Source organism: Neopsephotus bourkii, unplaced genomic scaffold (assembly GCF_033783945.1).
Source record: "Neopsephotus bourkii isolate Nb327-2 ecotype Australia unplaced genomic scaffold, CSIRO-AGI_Nbou_v1 NB_457, whole genome shotgun sequence".
NCBI lineage: Eukaryota > Metazoa > Chordata > Aves > Psittaciformes > Psittacidae > Neopsephotus > Neopsephotus bourkii.
In genome coordinates, this window is record NW_026900959.1 from 332,986 (window position 1) to 357,379 (window position 24,394).

The 24,394-nt window shown below is 51.7% G+C and overlaps 1 protein-coding gene across 1 annotated transcript; it reads left to right on the plus strand.

The window, feature by feature from the left end:
* Nucleotides 1-11,752: 11,752 nt before the first annotated feature.
* Nucleotides 11,753-23,808, plus strand: ERLIN2 (ER lipid raft associated 2). The gene is made up of 11 exons (XM_061349636.1): nucleotides 11,753-11,901; nucleotides 12,003-12,084; nucleotides 12,313-12,359; nucleotides 12,723-12,784; nucleotides 14,091-14,216; nucleotides 15,957-16,030; nucleotides 16,404-16,462; nucleotides 17,570-17,661; nucleotides 18,008-18,097; nucleotides 19,665-19,744; nucleotides 21,044-23,808. Exons 1-11 carry the CDS (start codon nucleotides 11,795-11,797, stop codon nucleotides 21,251-21,253), a joined length of 1,029 nt encoding a protein of 342 aa, XP_061205620.1. The 5' UTR covers nucleotides 11,753-11,794; the 3' UTR covers nucleotides 21,254-23,808.
* The last annotated feature ends 586 nt before the right edge of the window (nucleotides 23,809-24,394 follow it).

Here is a 24,394-nt window from a genome sequence, read left to right on the forward strand (position 1 = left end):
TCGATGGTATGCAAAAAGTCTGTGTCCAAACAAAAAAAAAAAAACCTACAAAAAAACCTAAAAAAAAAAAAAGACAAAAAAAAAAGACAAAAAAATACTATTCTTTCCTTCGCAGGTGTGGGGCTTTGGGGGTTTTTCTCTCGTTTCTTTTGATTCTCCCCCCCCTTCCCTTTTAATTTCTCCTCCTTGAGAAATTCTTGCATGACTCCTGACACACAAGGCGAAAAAAAAAAGGCATTTTCCTCCTTCTTTCCCCCCTCCATGTTTCTCATTCTGGATTCTCGTTTGTAACGTTACAAATGCCATTTTTGTCCTTTTTTTTTTATTTTTAATGTTTTTTTTCCTTTTTTTCCCTTTAATTCCCATGATTTTTTCGGGCTGCGGCGGGCGGGCAAAGCCCCGCCTGCACCGACCCCCCCCCCCATCCATCCATCCATCCCCTCCCCGTCCCACCGTGGGGAAGAGGGGGGCAGGACCCCGGTTGTAAGCCCCGGGGCAGCGGCGAAGAGCGGCGGCGGCGGCGGCGGTGGGCAGGAGCGGGGCACCCCGCGGCCGGAGCAGCGGGAGGGCGGCGAGCGTGGCGGGTGGATGAGCTCCGGCTCGGTAAGTCCTATTTTGTTAATAAATGACTCTTGGTTATATCCACCCTCTGGTGTCGTCTCTCGTCCCGCCCCGTTCCCGACCGGGCTCCGCACCGGGGCCGCGGGCTCCCAGCACCATCTAGCGGCGGAGCCCTCGGTCCCGTGGGGTGCCCGGTGCAGCCCTTACCCCGCTCCCCGTTATCACCGCGATGGGGTTCAAGGAGGAAAGAAGGGGGGGGGGGGGAAAGATGCGTCCGGTTTCCCCGCTCCGGTTCCTCTTCCTCGGTGCGTGCGTCGGGAGGAAGGCACCGGGGTTCTCGTGCGGAGGGAAGGTTCGAGAAGGGGGTTGAGTGGAAAGCGAGGCAAGGAGCAGGGAAGGAAGTGGGGGGGAACCCACCCGAGGTTGCAGCCGCCGCTGGAATTCAGCTTTGGGGCAGGAATAGGGGGATGAAGGGGGTCGTGGATCGCGCTGGGTTTAGGGATGCTCCAGCAGCCATGGGTAGCAGGGGCCTCATCCCGTGTCTGTCCCCCCCTTTGGTGGCTGGAGTGATAAATGGCTCTGAATCGGGGCTCACTCCCATTGCTGCACCCCATGTCCCTCTGGAATGGGCTGTTATTCCAGCCCAGTGTTTGTAGCAGCACCCCCATCCGTGTCACTGCTTCCCGTTGAAGCCCCCATGTGCTCCCCTGCTTTTTTTTCCCTGCTGTTGAGTGCTTTCCTCCTGTTGCATTTTGGGTGAGTCATGCAATTAATCCCAGTTAATTGCCTTCTCTATACTGCCTTCTGCCCTGTGTTTAAATTCCTTTGTGTCCTCTGAGCTGAAAAATAATGTGCTTAAAACAGGGGCTTGCTTTGCCAATGAGATTTGCTGGTTTTCCACCCGTTCTTGTGAGTGGGGCTGGAAGCGTGTGGCTGCTGGCGAGGGCCCTGGCTGGGGTCTCTGCTGGAAACGGGAGGTGATGGTGGTGCTGGAAGCTGATGGAGGGGTTGGAGGCACCATCCCCAAGCTCCTCGAGGCTGGGGGGTGTAGGTTTCGCTGGTCCATGGCTACCCCTTGCCCTGCTGTGGCTGTGGCTCGGGTCTGGCTTTGCTCATGGTGGTCCCGCTCCTTCCCGTTGGGATGTTTGCAGGGTGAAGGCCTGGGGTTTGCAGAACCGGGTTCGGAGCAGAGGGGGCTTTGCTCTGCTCAGTGGGTGCCAGGCCCAGGCTGCTTTGGCTGTGCCGGTGTCTCCGGTCCCTGTGTCCCTTTGGCTCTCACAGGGCAGCTCCTGTGCTCCCATCCCCTCTGCTGCGGAGCTGCGTGGTGAGGTTGAAGCCATGCCGGGACCCCCTTCCCCTTGGGAGCATCGCTGCTCCCTGGATGTGGTCCCCGCTCCCACCGCTGATGCTGCTCGGTGTTGGCTTTGCTTGGGTGCCAGCGGTCCCTGGTGTAAATCACAGCTCCCCACTGCAGCTCCTGCTCCACCGTGCACAGCCTCACGCTGTGGGGCAAGAGGGTGATGCCACGATGCCCATGGATGTGCTTGAGGCGTGATACCCCTTGTGCATGGTCTGCTGGGGCTGTACCGTGGGCCAGCTAGTGAGCAGCCTGGGCAGGTATAAAGGACTTCCCAAACCCATTATCCTACCGGAGCCCTTCTCCCAGGGCATCCTGGTGCATCCTCCCCATATGGCAAAGCTCCATCTCCCCTCTTCCCCCAAACCTTTCCTCACGCCAGGATGCTCCCAGCTCCAGACCCTGGGAGCTGGATGCTGCTCAGATACATCCTGCCGTGCAGAAGGCTCCCTGAGGAATCATTTTTCCCCTCCCTAAAGACTGCAGCACTGGGGCCAGGCTGTGTAAACACTGCGAAGTATCATCTGATAGCAGCTGACACTCGGGGGCTTTATCTGCTGGGGAATGATTGTGTTGCCAATGTATTAAATAACTCCCCATGTAATGTATGCCCAGGTTATTGCGGAATTCATTTTATAATAAGAGCACTGGGATGCACTTTATTAATCATTCTGTCTAACAACCTGCACGCCACAGTTTCGGTTTGATTTGATTCAATCCTGTCTTTCTCCAAAATATATGGCTGAGTGGGTCGGATAATGTATGGCTTAATTTAGAGTTGTATGGGTTTGAATTACCATTTTCATAATGCGCTGTGCATTAATGCGGTGCATCATTTATACAGACAAATGTGCGAGGTTTCAAACCTCTCCAGGAGGCAAAAGTCACCTAAAAAGGGAGCGCGGAGCGGCAAGAAAAGGCCCTTTCAAAGGCAGCCGGTGGGAGGGGATTGAAGGTGGGTGTCGGGCACCGGGGATGGGGTGTGCAGGGTCCCCTTTTCCCCTTGTACAATGGGAACTTCTCCAGCTCCCCAGGACCTCCAGCGCTTGACTCAACGGTGACCCCGGTGCCGGCGCTCGCCGCAGTCGCGCCCGCCCGTCACTCACCCCGCGCCGTGAGGAAAAAAGCTCTGATTATCCAAATACAGTCATTAAAGGGGAAATGTGTTTTTAGGGCTGTCAGAGTGATTAATGAGGGTTAGCAAGCCTTGCGAACGCACTTGTTTAGTCTAACTGGCAGCCTCTATTTCCCCATTGATTTATTGCGGCAGTTTGCCGTGGATGTGTGCGGACGGAAAGCACCGGGACCACGCCGGGCTGCGGGTGCATGGCTTTGCCGTGCCGGCCCGGCGGCAGGCAGCCGAACAAAGGCAACATTATACCTTGTGCTGGGGAAGGAGTGACTTGGAACAGCTCCGCCGTGCTGCGTGCCTCGTAACTGTCCCCGTTTGTCGAGCCCCGAGCCCATCCGGCCGCAGAGGATCTGCCCACCCAATAAAGACGTGACCGAAAGAGCCAGGCCACAGTTTGTTGTTGTTTTCCTTCCTCTCCTGCACATAAACCTCCCCTCCCTCCATGTGTTTTAGGTGATGCGGAGGTGTTTGCCCGCAGGCATCCAAGGCGTTGCAGACCGGAGCACCGAGTCTTCAAGGGGCTGGTGCCCGCCAAGAGGAGGTCAGGTCAGGATGCAGGGGCAAGGGAGCAGCTACAGTGGGTGGATGGGAAGTTCCTCAGCTGCATAAAGCAGCTTTTCTTTCCACGTGAGCTCTGGTGGAAGCCCTGCAGAACACAGGCTCTGTGTTTGTGCTCTCAAACTGGTGTGGGCATCTCCTGTTCCCCCCCCCCCAGCATCCCTGCACCCAGAGCTTTGCTTTAGGGGGGGATGCTTTGTGCTCTGTAGAGCAGACCTGAACCTGGAGGTGGTCCTGGCAGCCAGAGCTTCCAGCAGCAGAGTTCCTGCTGCCCTGGGCTGCGTGCTGGCACTGGGAACAGAGCAGACGGGGCAACGTGGGGCACCAGGGCCCAAAGCTGCACCCCTGGTTTGCGGCATGAGCAGGACCCCGTGCCGGAGCCTGGTGCTGCCCCATCCTATGGTTTGCCTCCAGTTTGAGCAGCACAAGCAACGAGAGCCCTTGGAGGAGGCGAGTGGAGAAGAGGAAAAGACCTCGAGGTGCTCAGGGAGCCCCCAAGCCAGGAGACGTGGGCAAGCACCCGGGGTGCTGCTGTAACCGGGAATGCTGCAGGTGGGAGACAGCTTCCATATGGCTTTGAATGGAGGCTGAAGAGCTGCTGCTGTTGCTTCCCATAAACTGGCGTGTGGTGGGAATCCTCCCAGCGGCACCGGTTGCAACAGCGACAGCATCATGTTCCCCACGGACCAGGACAGCCTGTTTTGACTGCTCACCATAGGAAGCACCAAGGGGGATCCATGGCTGCCCCTTCCCTCTGCAGCATCTGATCCCGAAGCCAACTGCCCCGTGGCAATCCAGCATGGATGCAGGGTCACCGGTGGGCTGCAGAGCGCAGCCTGTGCTGCACCGTTCCCTGCAGCCCTGCTCGTGCTGGTTCACACTGGCAGGCGTGTAAGCGATCCTGTTCATTACGTGCTGCGTGGTTCGGAGTTATCTCTGTTTATTACGGTGATGAATAACCGAGGAGTCATAATTCCATACACACAAATGGTTCGGAGGACGCTGGGGGAGACGCTCGCTGACAGCTCAGTTGACTGACTCTGTTCCTGCAGCTCAATGCACAAGAACAAACAGATTGCCACGCACCCTGATGCGTTTGAGCACGGCGCTTATGGAAACCTCCTGCAGCAGCTTGGTGCTGGCTTCATCCCACCTCCCAGCCCTGTGCAAGGGGATGTGACCCCTGCGAGGATGGAGCCATGCAGGAGCTATGAAGAGGTGGTGGGATCCCAATGGGTTGAGCGGAGCTGGGATGCGCATCAATGACCTCTGCCAATGCTTCGTGGTCCCAAAGAGTGGGGATCATCCCTCCCGGCCCAGCACAACCCGGAGGCAGCCAAAGGACATGCAGCATCCTGGGCATCTGGAAGCTTTATATCCCCCTCTAAACCCACCCTGCAGACACCCACTGGAGCAGAGAACTGAAATGGACTTCATTGAACCCCACATCTTCAAGAGAGCAGATTTGCTGCATCTTTCTCTCCTGGCTCATGCGCTTGCTACCACCAAGACCTGACTGATGCCATGCTCCTCTCCTGCTTCTCCCCTGTTCAGGCTGGATCCTGCAGTGTCAGGAGCCTCTTTCCATCACTAGCGCTTGGGGCTGGAGCAGGACCATTCAGGTTCTTCTTCCATGGCAAACGTCTCTGACATGAGGCAAAGCACGAGCTGGGTTGGTTTGGCACAGGCACGGAGCAGCCTTAGGCTTGCAAGAAAACTGTTGCTCAACCTGCTCCAGAGGACATCCAACCCCTTACGTGGCTGGGAAGGGGAATTTGCCATCCTGGTTGCCCGAAAGTGGAGCTGAAAAGCCTTTTGTTCCTTCTGGGACATCTCTTGGGCTCCGGTTGAATTCTGTATTGGAACAACTGCTTGCAAAGGGTTCGCTGGATGCACACCTCCATTGCCGTGTTGGTAATGCCCAAACTCGTCTGACTTGGATGCACCAGCAGGGAATTCCTTAGGGGAGCATCCCGCTGTGTCCCTTGCGTCAGGCTCATCCCAGTGCCACGCATGGAGGAAGCTCTCCTGGCACTGGGTCTGTTGAGCTGCTTCGGGGTCTGGCTCACACTGCTCAAGCACTTTGGGGTGTGCACAGCACCCAGCACGCTCCCAGGTGAGTTTGGGGGGAGAAGGGGGCCTGGGCAGGGCTGGCAGCTCCAAGGGCTTCATAGGGGATGCTCTGTGCACAGGGAGAGCTTGGTCCCATTGTGCAGCACGGCCAGAGGGTGGGCAATGGGCACAGGAGCTCCAGGTTGGACCCCACATTGCACCCTGACACCTTCCCCTTGCACCCTTGGGCTTTTGGGCATAGAGGCTGCTTTCCTCCATGGTGCGCGCACAGGGTACCAGGGATGCTGCCTGCATCCCGCATCCCGCGGTACCGCCCTGCTCATCCCTCTTCCCCGTGCCTTCATCCCCACTGCCACGAACGGCGCTTTTATCTCTTGGGTAGGTCCAAATGGAGCTGTCAGCTGCGATCAGCCCTGCGATATGACAGGTTGAGGGAGCCGGGGCCCCTCGAACAGAGCAGCCTTGTCTGTCAGAGCCGCCTGACACTCCCCATAATGGCCAGATGGATGAGACTCTGAAAGTAGGGCCCGGCGCGTTTTCAACTCTATTTTGGGTGAAAACACTTCTTGAAAGATCTTGAAAGGAGCTGGCAGTTGAGGAGTTCAAATGATTAATGAGCACTGGCTCTGCCGGGTGGATTTCTCGCTCCATGCCAGCAGCTGGGCTGCTCCAGCCGGCCAAGACACGCTGCATCCCCCCCTTTTCCCTTCTCCCCCCCCATCCCCAAATCCCCCCCTCCCCTTCTCCTTTCCCTGCTTTTCCCGGAAATGACACCAAGGCGACAGGCCCCGCATATGGAAAAAGTTAAATATAAATGAGTGCTGAAAGAGGCCTCGCTGAGCGGGGCGAGTGGAAGATGTTGATGGGTTCAGAAACACGGCCTGCCTATGTGTGTAGGGATGACAAATGTGATTCAATAAGTAAGGAATTTCTCCGTGGGCTGAGGCGGGACCCGCGGCGCAGGCTCTGCTCTGGGCTCAGCCACCCCAGCGCCATAAATCCTGCAGACAGGCTCCGTTTTGCTTCCCAGGCTGCTCAATGTGGGGTTTTAGGGTGATTTTCCCCCCCTGTCTCCCCTTTAGATTAGACCGCGTTGCTGCGTCTCCTGCGCTTGGGATGTGACAGCGCTGCTGAGTGCGTGGACCAATGGGAAAACCCAATGGATGCTCCGTATGGGATTGTGCCGTCCACCAGTGCCAGGCACGTCCCATTGGAGCTATGGACCCTTCAAGGCTGTCAGTGGGTGATTAATGACCCATAGCCACCCCCAAATGCCAGTTTGGGGGTGGTTTGACCTGGTGCTCAATGAGGTACCTTTGCAAGCCTCTTCATGAATGCAGCGGAGTGGTCCCATAGAGCCCCATGGGGTAGGGGCACATACATGTCCCCCATCCAAACTGCCCCGTGTTCCCACTTGCTTGGGGTGCACAATGGTGGGGACCACAATGAACTAATGCAAGAAAGCCCTAAACGGAATTCCAGCTGCTGTGTTGCAGGCCAGGCAGGGATGCTGGGTCCCAGGGAGGGATACTGGATCCATGGCAGGGATGCCAGATCCATGGCAGGGATGCCAGGTCCCATAGAGGGATGCTGGGTGAATAGCAGGGATGCTGAGTCCATGGCAGGGATGCCAGATCCATAGCAGGGATGCTGGCTCCATGGCAGGGACACCAGGTCCCATGGAGGGATGATGGCTCCATGGTGGGGATGCCAGATCCATGTAGGGGTGATGGCTCCAGGCAGGGACGCCAGGTCCATGGCAGGGATGCTGGATCCATAGTGGGGATGCTGGGTCCTAGGCAGGGATGCTGGATTTGGGGTGACAAACCCCAGTGGACCTGCTGCCCCTCTATGGGGCTCATAGGGAAATGCCTTTCAGGGGGGTCAGCATCCAGCCAGGCTTTGGATCGAGGGCAGCATTCCTTTGTCCTGATTGGATTCGTTAGGAGCGTTTGGAATGGACACAGGCAGCTAATGAGGGAGGGAGTTTATTGCAGTTTGATTCTTCTGTTAAAACAATACAAGAAAAGCGATGCCCTTGGAAATGTGGTATGTGTTTGTACATAGTGGATTTATGGCTCCGCAGGCTTCCAAAGAGACGCAGCCTTTCATTCCCTTCCTTATTGGAACAGATCAGATTGCAGGGTTTAAAGGGCTCTGGAGTTGTGATTTATTTGAAGGCAGAAACGAGGGAAATCCAACTGTCTGTTCCCTGGCTCACATCATCCCGTAGCATCCCGGCCAAGGGGATGGATCCGCACCTCCCTTCCCCATTGCTTACATTATCCAGCTCTAAATATATCACTGAGACAGGGCTGACTCCTGACCTGGGCTTCGGCACCTCGCTGAGGCTTCCCCAGCCCTTCCCGGAATCCCACACATAAATCACCCTCCCGGAGCCCTTTCCAAGCTCCTCGGGATGGGAGCTGCTGCTTTGATCCCAAGCAGAGATGTTGGCTTGATCTCTGGGATCGGGTGATAAATCCATGCCAATAGGTCCCTGTTTCCTCTCCAGGGAGCCCTTTCTCCTCCCTCCCAACTGGAGCATCACCACAATGGCTCAATACTCGGTGCTGCTATGGGGTATCCCAGCACAACCCCAATTCCCACCAGCAGGAACAGGGTGAGACTGTTCCTTGGGCTTTCTGTAAAGCATTTAGTGCAAAACCCCTGCTCCCAGGTACCCCGGGGACATTCGGGAATGACCAGTTCGGGTCCCACCAGGAGCATCCATCCTTCCCTGTGCTGCTGGGAGGAGATTTCCCTTCTCCTCTTCAGTGAGCACTCATCCATGGGGCAGATGGAGAATGGGAAGGAACAACCAAGCTTTCCAGAGCAGGGGTACCCAGCTCCATCTCATCCCTTGTTTTCCATGGGGTGCTCTCTCCCCCTGCACACAGCCAGGCTCTGTTTGCCATTGGCTTCCCCTCCTCTGCCCTACTGATGTGAGTGTTAATTCTCACTCATGTTTCGGGTAAATCCACCTTCTTTCCTGGGATGAATTGTGGTTTTTAATCATTTCCCTTTAGAAAACAGCATCGGGGGGGCTGGAAACAGCCTTCCTTTATTTACTGGATGACCTGGCACGCCGGCACCCGGCCATGGGGCTGGCGTCTGCAGAGCGATGGGGAACACATAGAGAAGCCTTGGGGTGAGCAGGACGGCACCATTGGCTCCCATTGGGATCATTCCCAGAGGACAAACCCCCTTATTCCTGAGCAAGAGGATGGAGAGGAGACCGCCACTGGAATGCCCTGTGTTGTAACCCGCTCCCAAAAGCCTCTTCCCAAGGGGTTGTTCCACCATGAGATGTGCCATGGGAATTCCCAGGGTGTGGAATCAGGCATCAGGACCCTTCCACTGCTGGGGTGGGCAGGGAGCAAAGGAAAGGTCCCTTTACAGCGAGCACATGTGAGCAGTTTCCTCCTTCCCAGCCCGGCACTGTCAGGGGATGATTAATGGCCAAGGCTGCAGAAGGGCCGTGATTGCCAAGTGCTGCATTGTTAGCGCTGACATGGAATGAGCCCGGACAGACTTGAACACAATTCTGCACCATAATGTGCAAATCACATTGGATAGACTTCATTTGTGGAGTATTTCCCCCCCTGCACAGGCCCTTTCCCTGCTTTCTCTCCCTTTCAAAGCCTTGTCAGAGTGACCAGAGCACCCTGCAGCCCCCCCGGTCCCCCAGAGCTCCGGCTCTTCCCATGGATTTCCCTCACTGGGCTTAGATGCTCTCTTAGGTCTCAGCTAAGGAGCAGTTTTCCCTCTTCTCCCCACCGAAACATCAGCTTTTAATGCACTTTCATTGCATTCATGCACTGGAATCCAGTCCCCTGCCGCTGCTGCTGTGCTCCAGGAGGAGCTGCAGCAGTCACTGGGAATTCTGGGGTTCCAGCAGGTGATTTTAGGGCTCCCCGTGCCAATACATGGACCTGGCACCATGGCACCCAGAGCAGAAATGGGGATGGGATGGAGATGGGAATGAGGACAGGGATGAGGATAGGATAGAACTGGGGATGGAACAAAGACAGGGATAGGGGTGGGATGGAAATGGGGATGGAGATGGGAATAGCAATGGGATGTGAATGGGGACAGGGATGGGGATGTGATAGAAATGGGGATGGAGATGGGGATGGGAATGGGGACAGGGATGGGGATGGGAATGGGAAGAGGGAAGAAGGATAGGGATGGGATTAAATTGAGGATGGAGATGGGGATGGGGATGGGAATGGGAAGAGGGAAGAAGGAAGAAGGATAGGGATGGGATTAAATTGGGGATGGGAATTGGGATGGGGATGGGAATGGGAAGAGGGAAGAAGGAAGAAGGATAGGGATGGGATTAAATTGGGGATGGAGATGGAGATGGGAATGGGGACAGGGAGGGGGATGGGTATGGGAACAGGGATAGGACTGGAATGGGAATGAGAAGAGGGATAGGGATGGGATGGAAATGGGGATGGAAATGGGGATGGGAATGGGGACGGGGTGGGGATGGGAATGGGAACAGGGATGGGGATGGGAATGGGGACAGGGATAGGGATGGGATGGAAATGGGGGTGGAGATGGAAGTGGGGATGGGATGGAAGTGGGGATGGAGATGGGACAGGGCAGGACTGGTGAGCAAGAGCTTTCCACCCCACCGCTCCGCCTGCGCACGGAGGTAACCTTAAACACCAGAGCGGGACGCGCGGGGACAGAGTTTTTCCAGCCCTATTCACAACTGTCAGGCGGTGATTAATGGCCAACAGGCTCGGAATTGCCTTTATTGCCAGCCCGGCATTGTTCCTCCTGACAGCTAATGAGGTTAGACAGACTTTACACAGCCTTTACTCCATCCCTGCGGAGCCTGGGGCAGGGGGGACCCTCTCTGCTCCCCAGCAGCGGCCAAGCCTCAGTGCATCCCAAGGGGCTGCCACGTCCCTACCCCAGATCCATGCCCTTGGGACCATGGAGCAGCAGCGGGCAGGCTGGGAGGCTTCAAACCCTCAATGAGCTCCATGGTAAAAGCCACGAGGTGTTTTTATACTGCAGCAGGATGGAGGGGGGAACGGAGCAGGGGTGAAGTGCAATAAAGCATTTGTTCATATAGCAAAGCCCACTCTGTTAAACCAGAGCTGCCACACAGACACCAAGGAACGTTCCTGGCGCTGGCTCCAGGAATAATGATTTGGGGGGGGCTTTTTTCCTTCTTTTTTTCAGGATTATTACCAATAATATTTACCTTTGTGCACGTTCACATCTTGATGCTGTTAAACACGTGGCCGCAGCTGGTTTCCCGCTCAGGGTAATGATGTTATGAGGCAAAAGCTCTCCTGCGAGCCAGAACACCCCCCCCCATGTAAAAACCTATTACTTTTCAATCCGAGATGACCGCATTCTGCTGCAGCTCCAAGCAATTTCCTAGTTTACCCTTATTAAAGCAAGCAGGGGTTGAGTGGAGGCCCGTGATTTATGAAACACATACCAGCCCCATTAAAACCTTTACAGATTTAATACGTTTTATCCAGGCCTTAAATCTGGGCACGTGTTTTGATACACACAAAAAAGAAACCCCAAACCTAACCCGGGTGTATTTCTTCTCTGGCGCTTTTTCACACTTACTTAAGAGCTGTAAAACTCAGATTGACAAACGTCACAGATATTTCATGCCTTCTTTCTAAGCGGTGCTGAATCCCCCTGACGGCTTTGTTAGAGAGAACCCTCGGAGATCTATCAAAGAGCAAATTGTTCTCTTTTACTGGTGTTCTATACGTCTCGCCCGTGGTTTTTAAGCCACCTTTAACATATAGAGGTGAGGATTTAATGTGTTTTCACCTCGGCTGTCACTTTTCCCCTTGTTACCCTTGTCCATAAGGGGAGGGCTGTCCTTTCTTTGACCAAACAAAGTCCCATAAGGGGTTTGGGGGGCTCAGGGTGATGGGATGCAGGATGCCCCCCTCCCAAAGCCACGCTGGAAGAGGCGGAACCGGGTCTCGAACCCGCGGCCTCCGGACTCCCGCTCCTCCACCGCCCCCTGGCGGGGTAGAAAGCGCGGTCGCGCTGTGATGACGCGCCAGGGCGGCGCCGGGCCGGTGCCGCTGAGGGGGAGCCGGCGCCGTTACCGAGCGGGCATGGCCCAGCTGGGCGCCATCGCGGCGCTGTCCCTCAGCTTCCTCGCCGCCGCCTTCCTCTCGGCCATCCACAAGATCGAGGAGGGGCACATCGGTGTCTATTATCGGTGAGGCGAGCCCCGCGCCTTCCCCCCCCTGTCCCCGCCGCCCGGTGCAGGCGGGCCCCTCACAGGCCGCCGCCTCACGGTCCCTCTGTTCCGTTCCACAGCGGAGGAGCGCTGCTGACCTCCACCAGCGGGCCCGGTTTCCACCTCATGCTGCCCTTCATCACGTCCTACAAGTCAGTGCAGGTGCTGCCGGGGCCTGGGCCGTGGGGTCGGGCTGGTGGAGGTTTGGAGGGGGGGTTATGGTGGTGTCTGCGGCCCAGGGCTCTCGGGACCGGCCCGGTGGGCTGTGAATGAGCGGCTGGGCCTGGTTCTACGTGCGGGGATTGAAGGGGGGGATAGGGGCAAAACGCTGTTCCATGTGCGGATAAAGTGGGAAATCCTTAAGCCTCTTTTCCCTAAACCTCTCTTCAGACCACGCTGCAGACGGATGAGGTGAAAAACGTTCCTTGTGGCACCAGGTGAGACGTTGAGCTGTTGTTGGGATAAACCTTTGCATCCTCCCCCTGTTTTCCTCCCTGATAGCTCCAGCATGCTTTAAAACGGGTAGGTTTGTTTGCAGGGGGTGGGTTTCCCACTCCTCCCCCTCTATAACTGGAACCAGTGGCGAGCTCAGGGTGCTGGGGTGGGTGGTGCAGCCCCATCCTTAGGCTCTGCGCTGCCTTTTCCATGGGTTCACACGCGCTAATCCGGTTTCCGGGTTGAAGCCTGGTGTTCTGGAGCCGCTGTGGCTGCCGGGCTCAGCCCACTAGAGGGGGGTGTCTGCCTCTGCTCTAGCCCAGCTCCGTGCTTTGCTCACGGCTTGCTTTGCCTTCCCTTGGCAGTGGAGGGGTGATGATTTACTTCGACAGAATCGAGGTGGTGAACTTCCTCATCCAGAGCGCAGGTGAGCTCGTCCCCTGTGTCCCTGCCGGTGGTGCCGTTTGTGCTCCTGGGGTGAGGCGAGGTGGAGAGGTTTGTGCTATGTCCTCAACATATAAAGGACATGGAACTGCTAGAACAAGTCCAGAGGAGGCCACGAAGATGCTCAGGGGACTGGAGCAGCTCCTGTATGAAGATGGGCTGAGAAAGATGGGGCTGTTCAGCCTGGAGAAGAGAAGCTGCATGGAGACCTCATAGCAGCCTTCCAGTATCTGAAGGGGGCCTATAGGGATGCTGGAGAGGGACTCTTCATTAGGACCTGCGGTGACAGGACAAGGGGTGATGGTTTCAAACTGAAACAGGGGAAGTTTGTTTTGGATATAAGGAAGAAGTTCTTTACTGTAAGGGTGGTGAGGCACTGGAATGGGTTGCCCAAGGAGATTGTGAATGCTCCATCCCTGGCAGTGTTCAAGGCCAGGTTGGATGAAGCCTTGGGTGAGATGGTTTAGTGTGAGGCGTCCCTGCCCATGGCAGGGGGGTTGGAACTGGGTGATCTTAAGGTCCTTTCCAACCCTAACTATTCTATGATTTGGAGCCAGTGTTTCCCCCATGTACCTTGTAACACCCTGGACTTCCTGGGTGTAAGCCTAAAACCAGCTCTCCCACGTGTTTTGTGTGTTTATTGTTTCTTGCACATACTTGTTCCACTCTGCCACTTGCTTCACTAGAGCTCATATGCCATCCAGCTACCAGTGGTTGCATTGTTACACCCCCGCTGGGCTTTATGCTTCAGTGAAGAACTGATTTGAACAAGGTGTGCAAGAGGCAGGGGAGAGAAGGGTGTTTGGGAGCAAAAACCTGCCTCTGCAGCCCAAGAAGAATGACCTGGCAGCCTTTTTCCCCCAAATTCATTGGGTTTTAGCACCCTGTTGGTTACAGAAGTGGTATAACTGTCTGGATGACTGAAGGTCCGCTTTGAGACCTCTGGTTTATGCTGGCTGTGGGATGTTCTTCCTTCATGGTGCATTGACCTCTGTGTTCTGCAGCTCAAGCATGACCTATGTGTATATGCAGATAGCGTGGAGAGGGTTGGTGGTGGTGAGATGTCCTGTTTGCAGAGCAGGTGACGGAACACTGCTCAGGGTGTTATGAAATAGATGAGCAATAGAGAAAACTCCCCTTTGTTCACAAAGTGTGTGTTTGTGGCGCCAGCTTCTCTTGGGGGTAGATTCCTCACGTCAGGTGGGCACTATGACTCCTGAAGCGAGTGCTGAGCCCAGCCTGAGGCCTCCCTCCAGCCCAGCCCTGAACAGGGGTTTCTTCTTTTGCAGTGTACGACATAGTGAAGAACTACACCGCTGACTATGACAAAGCTCTCATCTTCAACAAGATTCACCATGAGCTGAACCAGTTCTGCAGTGTCCACACCCTGCAGGAGGTCTACATCGAGCTGTTTGGTGAGCTGCCCCTTCTCTATTGATGCAGAGCTCCTTACCCCAGACTGATGGGCTTTGTACCTATGAATCCAGTATCTGCCCTGTCTGGAATCGGGATAGTTAACTACCTACCATCATTTCCTCCTTGTCACTCCTGCTCCAGTGTGTTGTGACAAGAACCATCCAAACCCAAACCTGCCAGTAGCAGCAGAGGGCTTTAGGAAAGGGAGCACTAATTCTGTGGTGTTATCTGTGTGTTTAGCAAACATGACTTGCTGAATCAGTCACAGGTTTTGCTTATCCAGATGGAAAAGCTGTTTTGAGCAAGCACTCCTTGGCCTTTGGGTTTGATTAGCTTTGTGTCATGCCTGTGGCTGCAGTGCCTGGTGCTGGGAAACAAGATGACTTGGCAAGAGCCTGCTGACCTTCCTCCTTGGCTTCAGGCAGAACAGACACCAGGAGAGCACATTGGGAAAGAGCCTGAAGTTGTGGTTTCTTAGCAGAAATAGACCAGTTGGTGCCAGTGCTGAGTGTTTTGTTTATGGCTTTGGACTGGCAAGAAACCCCTTCTACTGTTTCAGCACTACAGCCGTGCTGACTGCAGGCAGAAATGTAGCTGTGAATGGTTTTGGACCCCAAATGGACAGAATTTGTGCCTGGAAGGACACAGGCTGTTCACAAGCTCCTGTTCTCTGTTCAGACTGGGCTTTCCAAGAAGCCTGGCTTTCTGCTTCCTCATGTGCTGCTGCACAAGGTGCAGAACCAGGGCTCGGTTCCCCTCCAGGTCCTTTATGGGGCTGCTTTGCCAATGGAATCTCCAGATGTTGGCAGCTGCTGACGACAACTGCTTGAAAGGGCCTCAAAGCAACTGCTTTGCACAGAAGGAACTTGTATAAACTCCTGTGTAACTCTTTGTGTGACCTCAATGTGTTCTGGCTTGGCTCTGAAGTGGGGCACAGCCCATTCGTGTCATTCTCTGCCCCCACATCTGCAAGCAGGTGCAGGAAACTGATAACAGCTGCTTCCTAAACTGGCTGAGCCCCATTGTGAGGGTGAGTTCCAGATAAAGCTAAACTGGGACCAAAGCAAATAATCAAGGAGTGAGATGTGATCACTTTCTCAAGGCCATTACATTTTGATTTTTCCCTTTGCACTTCTCAGCAGGCCCCAACTGGAAACACTGCTGTCCTTAGAGCTTTCCACTGAAGCAGGGCTTTGGTTTGTGTTTCCTTTTGAAGTTTCTCAGCTATGCTCGAGTTAACTGTGTCCATTGAGCCAAACAGACGTTATGGAGATTTCTTTGCAGCCTATTGAAATAACCAGTGCAGCCAGTTCATGTTTCTGCCTTTGCATGTGCTTTGTCTCCTGCTGGCACAGATGCAATTCCTCGTCAGTCACCATTTAGCTGGGAAGATACCACTGGGGAAGTGGCTTAGAGAACAGATTTTCTATCATAATGATGCTACTTCTAGCTCAGAAAGATTCCAGCTGTGTTTTATGGGGAACTGGGAAGAGTTTCACTTTGTTTCCTGTGTCCCAAGTGTTTGGTGCTGCTCCGTGCTGCCTGACACGCTGAGAGAGATGGGAACCTGTCTCTGAGACAGCGATGGTTGTTCTCTACCCACCACTTCTGCATCAAACTTACATGGGTACTTACCTTCCAGCAGTAGGAAATATGAGCCCTTCCAGCCAGCTCTATGTGTTGACAACAAGCTGCCTTGTGGGACTTGTAGTTACCTGTTTTTTTTCTCCCCCAATCAGATCAGATTGATGAAAACCTTAAACTGGCCTTGCAGCAAGACCTAACTACAATGGCCCCTGGATTAATTATACAGGTAATTCATTATACGGTTCTACTTTGAGATGTCTAAGGTGTGTATTGTAAGGAGGGGTAAAGGAAAGGGAAAAAGGGCTAAAAGGAAATAGAAAGCTGTGAAGGAATGAGAACCATATCCTTTCCATCTCAGCTTTGATGTGTTGGGTTTCTGTTGGTGGTACTCTGGGTACTGCTTTACCCACGTTATTGTCTCCTGTCACAGCAGGAGATCACTGAATTCTGCATTTGCTCTGTGGGCTTTGGACCTGGTCATAGATTCTGCAGCAGAGCATGCCCCAGGCATCAGCTCCCCTGTGCTCTGCAGCCTCAGGGGCCATTTGGCTTTTGATTGTTGGCTGCTTGCCTATGTTTTCTTTGGTCTCCCTTTCCAGGCAGTTCGAGTTACAAAGCCAAACATCCCTGAAACAATCCGGAGGAATTACGAGCTCATGTAAGTGCCTGAGACTTGCACCTTTGTGTTAGCAAAAAGAATCGCTCATCCAGATTAATGTGTTTTCACAGCAAGCAGTGATCAGTGTGCCCTCTGCCAGGCCTGCTCCCAGCCTCGTGCTGCCTGCAGAAAGGGCCTGGGGAGGCTGCAGCAGACAAGCACGTGTCTGTCACTGCTGAGTTAGGAACTATTTCTCCCTTTTGAGCACTTGAGCACAGCAATTCGTTGCCCACAGCCTCTTTCCTCTTGACACTGGCCCTGTTTTAAAGAGGCCTCCCAGAGCATGGGAGTGAGTGGCAGGTGGAGAGAGTCCACCACTAATCCTGTTGTTTGTCTGGGATGGAGAAACTGTTGATTCAACAGGCTGAAGCTTTGCAATAACTTTCTTTAATAGCACTTGACACACTGATCCCTTCTCAATGCTCTGAGCCAGCTGCCTTCTCTTGCACTTGATCAGTCAGAAATGCTTATGTTCTCTGAGCACCCTGCCAGCAGGCTGGGTAGGCCACAATAAGGCTCCTCTTGTCCATTTTGCTTCCCTAGCATTCCATACAACCTTTTGGTATCATGGGAAGTCATGGTAGTCAAAATCCCAAATCAGCCTGTTAATCTGTTACCATAAATACAGTAGGATATGTGTTGGGAGAGGCTTGTTCTGAACTCTAATCTGTCTTCCCTCTTTGGGAGCAGGAACAGTATTTTCTTTACACACACAGAACCATGTGATGGAATGAAGGGTGGTTTCAAAGCTCCCAAATGAGGAAGACAAGGCTTTCACAGGATTTTAATGTCTTACTTTGCTTAAATCCCTCATAACAATCCCAAAGAACCTAGATGTGAACAGTCTATGCCTCTTGTAGAAGGCATTATGGCAGCCTACAGAGAGTAGCAGGGAGGGCTTCATTCTGGCTTGGCTGGCAAGTCTTCCTGCTATGGAGGAGAGGAAAAGACACTTTGGTTTAGAAGAAAAGCTCTTTGTGTGCAGGTACATGTGCTCACTTCCTAAGTGCTGCCTGCCCTAAACATGTGCTTGAAAGAGGACTGAGCCAGCAGCCACACCACTTCAGCAAGGTCACACTTTGTAACTGGCTTCTTCTGGCTTATTAGGGAGAGTGAGAAGACAAAGCTGCTGATTGCAGCCCAGAAGCAGAAGGTGGTGGAGAAGGAAGCAGAGACAGAAAGGAAGAAAGCTCTCATCGGTCTGTATATCTGTATGAAGGGGTAGAAGAACTGAAGAGGGGGAGTGGGGGGAAGGCAGCAAAAAGAACCCAGGCACTGGGGAGGGATGCACTTGGTTTGCTTTTGGGTGATCTCTGCTGTGGTTATTGGCTGCTGATGTCAAACTCTTCCAGGGAAACTCAAAGAGTTTTTAGATGAGTTCCAGCTTTGCCCACAGATGCAGACTGCTGCTTTCTGAGGGCTGGAAAGTCTGCCCACAATTTACTTTCACCAGAAGGGGGTGGTGAGGACTTGGGTGGGTGAAGCTGCTCCTGGCATTAGGAGGACTGCATGACCACAACGTGGATGTGTTCTGTTTCATTCTAGAGGCAGAAAAGATTGCACAAGTTGCTGAAATAACTTATGGACAGAAAGTGATGGAAAAGGAAACAGAGAAGCGGATTTCAGAGATCGAAGGTGAGTCTGTAGGAAGTCAATGTTCTGAGGTGAATTTTGTCCAAAGATCCTGAAGCAGCTCATGGAGCTCAGTAGTTCTTGACGTGTGTGTATTGACCATGTCCTTCAGTCCAAGCTGACATTCACTGTGTAGTTTGCATTGTTGCTTCTTCACCCCCCTTTAGTTTTGCAGCTGACTACTTTTAGGAACTAGGACTGACCAGAGGCAGGAATAGGAATGCTCCTTTGTAGACTGTGCTTCTTGGAACCTTCTGTTTCAAGGTGCTCTTCCTGGGAGGTTGTATTGTTAAATTAAGATGATGTCTCCCTACCCCTCTGATAAACTGCTTTGTTAAGGAAATTCCAGGACATGAAAAGGGGTCAGCATTTCCAGCTCAGAGTGACAGGGCCTTACTTTCAATTACCTTCGTTAGAGGCCCTGTCGAGCTTTGCAGAAGGGCACAGAGGAGCCAATTAAGACTTCTACAGATCAGCAGCTTCTCATTAAGGAGTTCTTCACGGAAATAGAATGGGGTTTAGTTCTTCTAAATGTGTGTCACTGGGTGTCAGGTCTTCAGTTCAACTCTGCTGGCAGAGGATTCCTCTCCCTCATTCCTTCTGGTGTCTCCGACTGGGACCGCTCTTTTTAGCCAAAAGAGAGGAAGTTGCAGGCCAACCCATCCCAATTGCTGCCATGATTTTGAAGTGTAGCAGCTCGCAGGACTCCCTGCTAGTATAGGAAAACAGATGGTTTATCCAGCTGTGCAACTCTGAAATCCAGACTGTATTCCAGTTGTGTGGCTCTCTGTCCTAGAAAGGATGTCAGGAGATCACAGCAAACCAGGCAGATTACACTCGTCTTAATGTGGTTGCCTCATACTGCATCATTAGCATTGGATAGACAAAAAGTGAGAAGGAGAAAAAGGAGTCCAATACAGAAAGGGGAAGTGTTTCTTTCCTTAAATGTCTCTGCTAGGAGTAAGGGAATTTCCACATCCCGCAGGATTGGACGCTTTACACATCGTTGCTATTACAAAGAAACAGCTCTCTGACATGTATCCAAGGAGCAGAGCTGGTGAAGGTTAAAATCACCCGCCTCTGCGTGCCTGAATCTTAACCTCAGCATCCCAGAGAAGATCCCATCTGGGGAATTGCATTCACAATCCCAGACTCCATCTCCAGAGCACTCTGCTGGGCTGTGAGTCCCATGCAAATGTTATGGGCAAATCCCACTTGTGCACTGGAACAGTTGCTGCCTTTTCAGCACAAGAGCTAGGGGCTGGCTGGAGAAGAAAGAGTGTTCTCAGCCCTCGTGACAGGGGTGGTAATAAAAACCTTATGTTTATAAAATGCTTTGAGGTCTTCAGTTGCAGAGGCAATTTACTTACTCCGTGCTATCATCCTGCAGTGTTGCAGATGTAAATTGAGATCCCATTGCTGTGTTTCCCATTTGGTTCCCTCTTCCCTAAACTGTATCCCGTACAGTTTAGATGTGGTACTGACCACTTTAAAAAGTTTTCCAGCTGCAAATGGTGCTAACATGGCTGGAAATAAAACTCTGAATATGAAAACATGTGTTTGCTTCCAGATGCTGCATTTCTTGCAAGAGAGAAGGCGAGAGCTGATGCTGAATGCTACACTGCTATGAAAGTAGCTGAGGCTAACAAGGTATTGTTATGTCCTCACGTTGGCCTTTGAAGCAGAGCTCCCTACATTAGGCTGCATAGAGATACTCATAGGATCATAGAATGGCTTGGGTTGGAAAGGAGCTTAGGATCATAAAGTTCCAACCCACTGCCATGAGCAGGGACACCTCACACTAGACCATGTTACCCAAGGCTCTGTCCACCCTGGCCTTGAACACTGCCAGGGATGGGGCATTTACCAGTTTGGGCAACCTGTGCCAGCACCTCACAGTAAAGAACTTCTTCCTTATATCTAACCTGAAATCAGGAAAAGAGCTGCCTGTGCTCATTGCTTGCTTGTTGTGTCTCACTGTTTAAGTCAAAAGGCAAACCAAACCATTATTCAGAGTTATTGAGCCTGAAACAATTAGACCCTATTTGCAAATTCATTTTCTTTGAGCAAATAAATTTGCATCAGGATACGTGAAATAGTTGGTCCTCTCTGGAGACAGCTCTGCTAGATGCTAATGGGGCCATGGCTCCCTCTGTAGATAGAATACCAGTTTCAGTGTTGCCCTTTCATGCCTTTGCAATCAGAAATGTCTATTAATTCCAGTGTGCAAGTTGGCAAGCAAGCAAAGCAGGAGCAGGGATCTCTCGAGTGACAGGCAGGCTTAAGAGGAAGTAAGTGTTTAGGTAAAGAGCAGATAGAGCTGATCTTACACATCTAAGTAACTAGCCTGGCAAAGCCCTTGGTACTGCCAAAGAAAGAAGTTGAAAGAAAGAATGGAAAAAGAGAAATCCTATGGATAAATGCCAGGCTGTAAGTGCCTGCAGCTAGTTCCCAGGCCATCCCAGCGGGAAAACTGTTTTGTAAGGGTCAGTGAGAATGGACAGAGGTGTGGGATGCTTGTGCACAAATTCTATCCCAGTTACTCTATCCTCTCAGTTCTAATGTCATTATCCTGAACGAATGAGCTCTGCTCTCCGGAACAGACTCTTCAATCTACTCTCTGGCTAGAAGCCAGTTGTGTTTTCTCTCCAGCAGCTTGCATTGCGAGGGCTTTTAGTGAGTTGTGTGCTTTCGAGCATCTCTGGTACATTTGGATTGAACGTTTCCCCAGCTGCTTCCATCACTTTCTCATTTTGCCATTTAGTCACTGGGATTTAGAGCTTCACTTTTAGACCTACTGAAAGAGAGCTTTCTTCTGGGCACTGTGCCTCTTCAGCTGAAGAGAGAATAAGCATGCCTGCTAGCATGATGGAAAAGTAGGATTGTCATGACACAACCTTGCTTTTGAGTGAATCCGAGCTGTTGGTGATCTCTTTTCTTTCTGTGCAGCTGAAGTTAACTCCTGAGTACTTGCAGCTGATGAAATACAAGGCGATTGCAGCGAACAGCAAGATATATTTTGGCAAGGATATTCCCAACATGTTCATGGACTATGCGGGAAGCCAGACCAAATTTGCAGAGGGACTGGCAGAAGGAATCCAAGAAGAAGATGGGGTAGGAACCAATGAGGACTCAAAGCTACTTCATAACGTCAACTGAAAGATTTCTATTCCTTTTATATCAAAAGAAACATGAACTGGGAAGTTCTTTTTGGTTTTCCCCCTTTCCTGTTCTGAAAGAGACGAATCAGACTTAATCCATTCAACCTTTTGTATGACAATTAGACTTTGGTATTTATGGGGTGGTTTGCCTGGTAACTTCTATGCAGCCAGCTCCAGGTATGTCCTTTAGATGCACCACTCCCTGCTCTTGGACATACAGACCAAATTCCTCTGGAGAGGCCAGCTTAGATGGGTACTTCTTTTTGGATTGAGGTGGCTCATAGCAGTAGGAAGTCAAGAAATGGTGAGGTTTTGGAGGGAGGGGAATTGCTGCTACAACTTGTTTTGGTTGGAAATTTCAAGTACTTTATGGAAACCCCTTTAACAAAAAGGTGCTAGACTTTTATACACTAGACACAGCTGCTTGAAGACCTTGTCTAAAGGGCAGTTTGCCCCCATTGCATGGGGTGCTGGGATGGTCTTAACAGCCTGTGTCCATGCTCCAGGTCTGCCCAGAGTGCAGGGTGTAGCAAATGCATAAACCCATCTTTTAGTGAGGTCTGAGCTGACCTGGTTTGCTTGCTAGGGCAGCTGAGACCACAGTGAATTAAAGAAATCCAGCTGAAATCCTGCAGGTTCCCTGGTTTCCATGGGGGGATCTAAGCCTTACACCACTGCCACTACAGGTAGTGACCCAAACTGTTCCTTTTGTGCATCTTAACACTGCTTTGGTTTCCATTTGTCATAGTTGGGGAGGACAAAAGGGGGGAGTCAGTAGTTTGAGGCTTTCCCCAGCTGCTTGGTGAGGGGCACAGGCGTGCTGCTGGAGAACTGGAGTTGATTGTCAGTGGCACCAGGCTGCAAGCACGGTACTTGTCCCATTGTCCTGGTTAGGAAAACAGGGAGAAAAGCATTTTTGTCTCAGGGACCCTGACTTTGTCAAAAGCCTTGTTGCTGGCAAGTAACTGCTTGAGTGACCCACGTTACCTGCCTCTGCAAGAGCAACTGGATTTCAGTGTTTACAGTTTCTTACTAGAGAAGGCATTCAGGTAAACTGAAAGGAATGGAACTGAGTTTGTTGTGTCTGGGGGGTTGTTCTCTGAATAGACCTCGTGAAAAGAAGTTTTATGGTAGCAAAGGACACAAACCATCAAAGTGAGAAGTGACAGGGCAAAAAGCAGAACCTCTTGTCTCTGAACTGTCCTAAAATACGTTGAATGTTCCTTTTGTACTCAGAACAATGCCATATAACGTACCTTTCACTTCCAAAAGCCAATGAATTCTTCACATACCAGATGCACAGAGGTATTAGGGTTGTGTTTGACACACATGCAAAGCTTGAGAGGGTGTTGAAGACAAAAGTTCAGACCTAGAGAGAACATTCCTGTTTTTTTTCTGTCCCTAATCCATCTGCCACTTGGCAGCAGAGTCTGTTTATTAGTTGCCATTATCATTTGTGGCCAACATACTAATATGAGCTGATACAAGTATAAGTGCTAACTTAGTTGTCAGAGAGCCAGCCTGTTGCATTTGCAATCTTTGTGCCCCCAGCACTTGCTACCCACTACATTTGGTTTCATTCTTCAGTGACTGAAACATGCATTAGTCCTTTGAATAAGGTGATCACACTAAGATAGAACTCTGAGGGATTTCAGCTGCTGGTACCAGTATTCTTACTTCAGTTTTCTTTCCCCTGGTAGGAAGGAGAGTGACAATGCACAATAAAGGGTAAGCATCAGTTTCTGCTCTAGGAAAGTCCCATCTCCTATTGTGTCAGCTTTATTTGTTAGGAAATACAAGCAAAGGGAAGTTCCATCCCCACACCTACGACATTAGCACAGCAGTCAAAATGGCATCAGTAGGTAGGCTGTAAAACTGCCTTTTGTAGGGTTATGAACAGGGAATAGCAGATGAAGTAATAGTATCTAAATCTTTGAGGATGATCTCATTTGGGATTGTTCTACATTTAAGTTAGAGATTTCCATTAGTAACTGAAAACTACATTTGACATGAGTGGGTTTTGCTAATGAAAAGCCCAAAATAAGCCAAAGTGGTATTAAAAAGGGTGGTTTTTTTGTATGACTTCACAGCAAGACAATAGTTTGGAAAAAATAGGTCTTAACGCTTTTTTTTTCTTGTTTTAATTGAAAACATTACTGTTGAATTATTCTTGTCACTTCAGCTGTCACAAGAGTCAAAAGGCAAAAAGCAAGGTTGAAACCAGGCTTCACAAGCCAGAATCTACTGTTGCATCCAGGTTTCTTCCTTGTATGTCTGATCTCCTGTATTTCCCAGCCCTGTCACTACATCGTGATTCCATCTCTCTCTTTAACTGACGTTTTGGCCTCTTTCCATCATCTGAAATCTTGGAAGATCCGAGTTTTAAAACCACTCTAACAAAGCAAAGCCAGGTTTGTGGCACTGCGGTGATACCCCAGCATTGCTGGCAGGAGCATGGGAATGCTTTCCCAGCGCTGTCTTTGATCTACTTATGTATTAAAAGCCTTTTTATTTTGGTATTTGCTATGACAATAAAATGGCCTTCAATTTTAATAGTGCTCCTGGTTTTATCCCTATGGACAACACAATGTGTAGATGCACGGCATCTACATGCAGTACATTGGATGCAAGGGAAGATCAACCAGGGGTAACATTGAGGCTGCTGCTGCTCCAGGGGGAAGAGTGCTGTGGATCTGTGCTGAGTTGCCATTGACCCATGTGCTGCTGCCTGCAGCCATCCTCCCAAGGAGCAGGAAAGGGTGGATGCATCCCTATGAGCTCAGGGAATGCCACAGGCATTAGCAGAGCAGGATGACAAACACAGTAACAAGCGTTTAGTGTCAAACAGCAAGGATTTGGTCAAGCTTGCATCAAATCATTGTCATGTTTTAGCACACAGAGAGCCTGGTGGGTGTTTTGAACCAGCTGTGTCGATACTGTCCTTGCTGGGAATGTGGGAGAGCCCAGTTCTGCACATTAAGACAAGTATTTAGCTAATGGGTTCCAGCTGGCAGGTCCCAGTCATTCCGTCTGACTCGCTGGGATAAAGGCTGGCATTGCCCTGCTGCTCCCCACCACCCAGTGTGCCCAAGTGTTGCCTTGCTTTACAAAGGGGCGTTTTACCTCTAGTCATTGGGAT

What these genes read in the sequence shown, in the direction of transcription:
- ERLIN2 (XM_061349636.1), top strand. Translation starts at nt 11,795, where the DNA reads ATGGCCCAGCTGGGCGCCATCGCGGCGCTGTCCCTCAGCTTCCTCGCC. An exon ending in CCCCTGGATTAATTATACAG is followed by an intron (nt 16,031 to 16,403) that starts GTAATTCATTAT and finishes CTCCCTTTCCAG; the next exon opens with GCAGTTCGAGTTACAAAGCC. An exon ending in AAGTAGCTGAGGCTAACAAG is followed by an intron (nt 19,745 to 21,043) that starts GTATTGTTATGT and finishes CTTTCTGTGCAG; the next exon opens with CTGAAGTTAACTCCTGAGTA.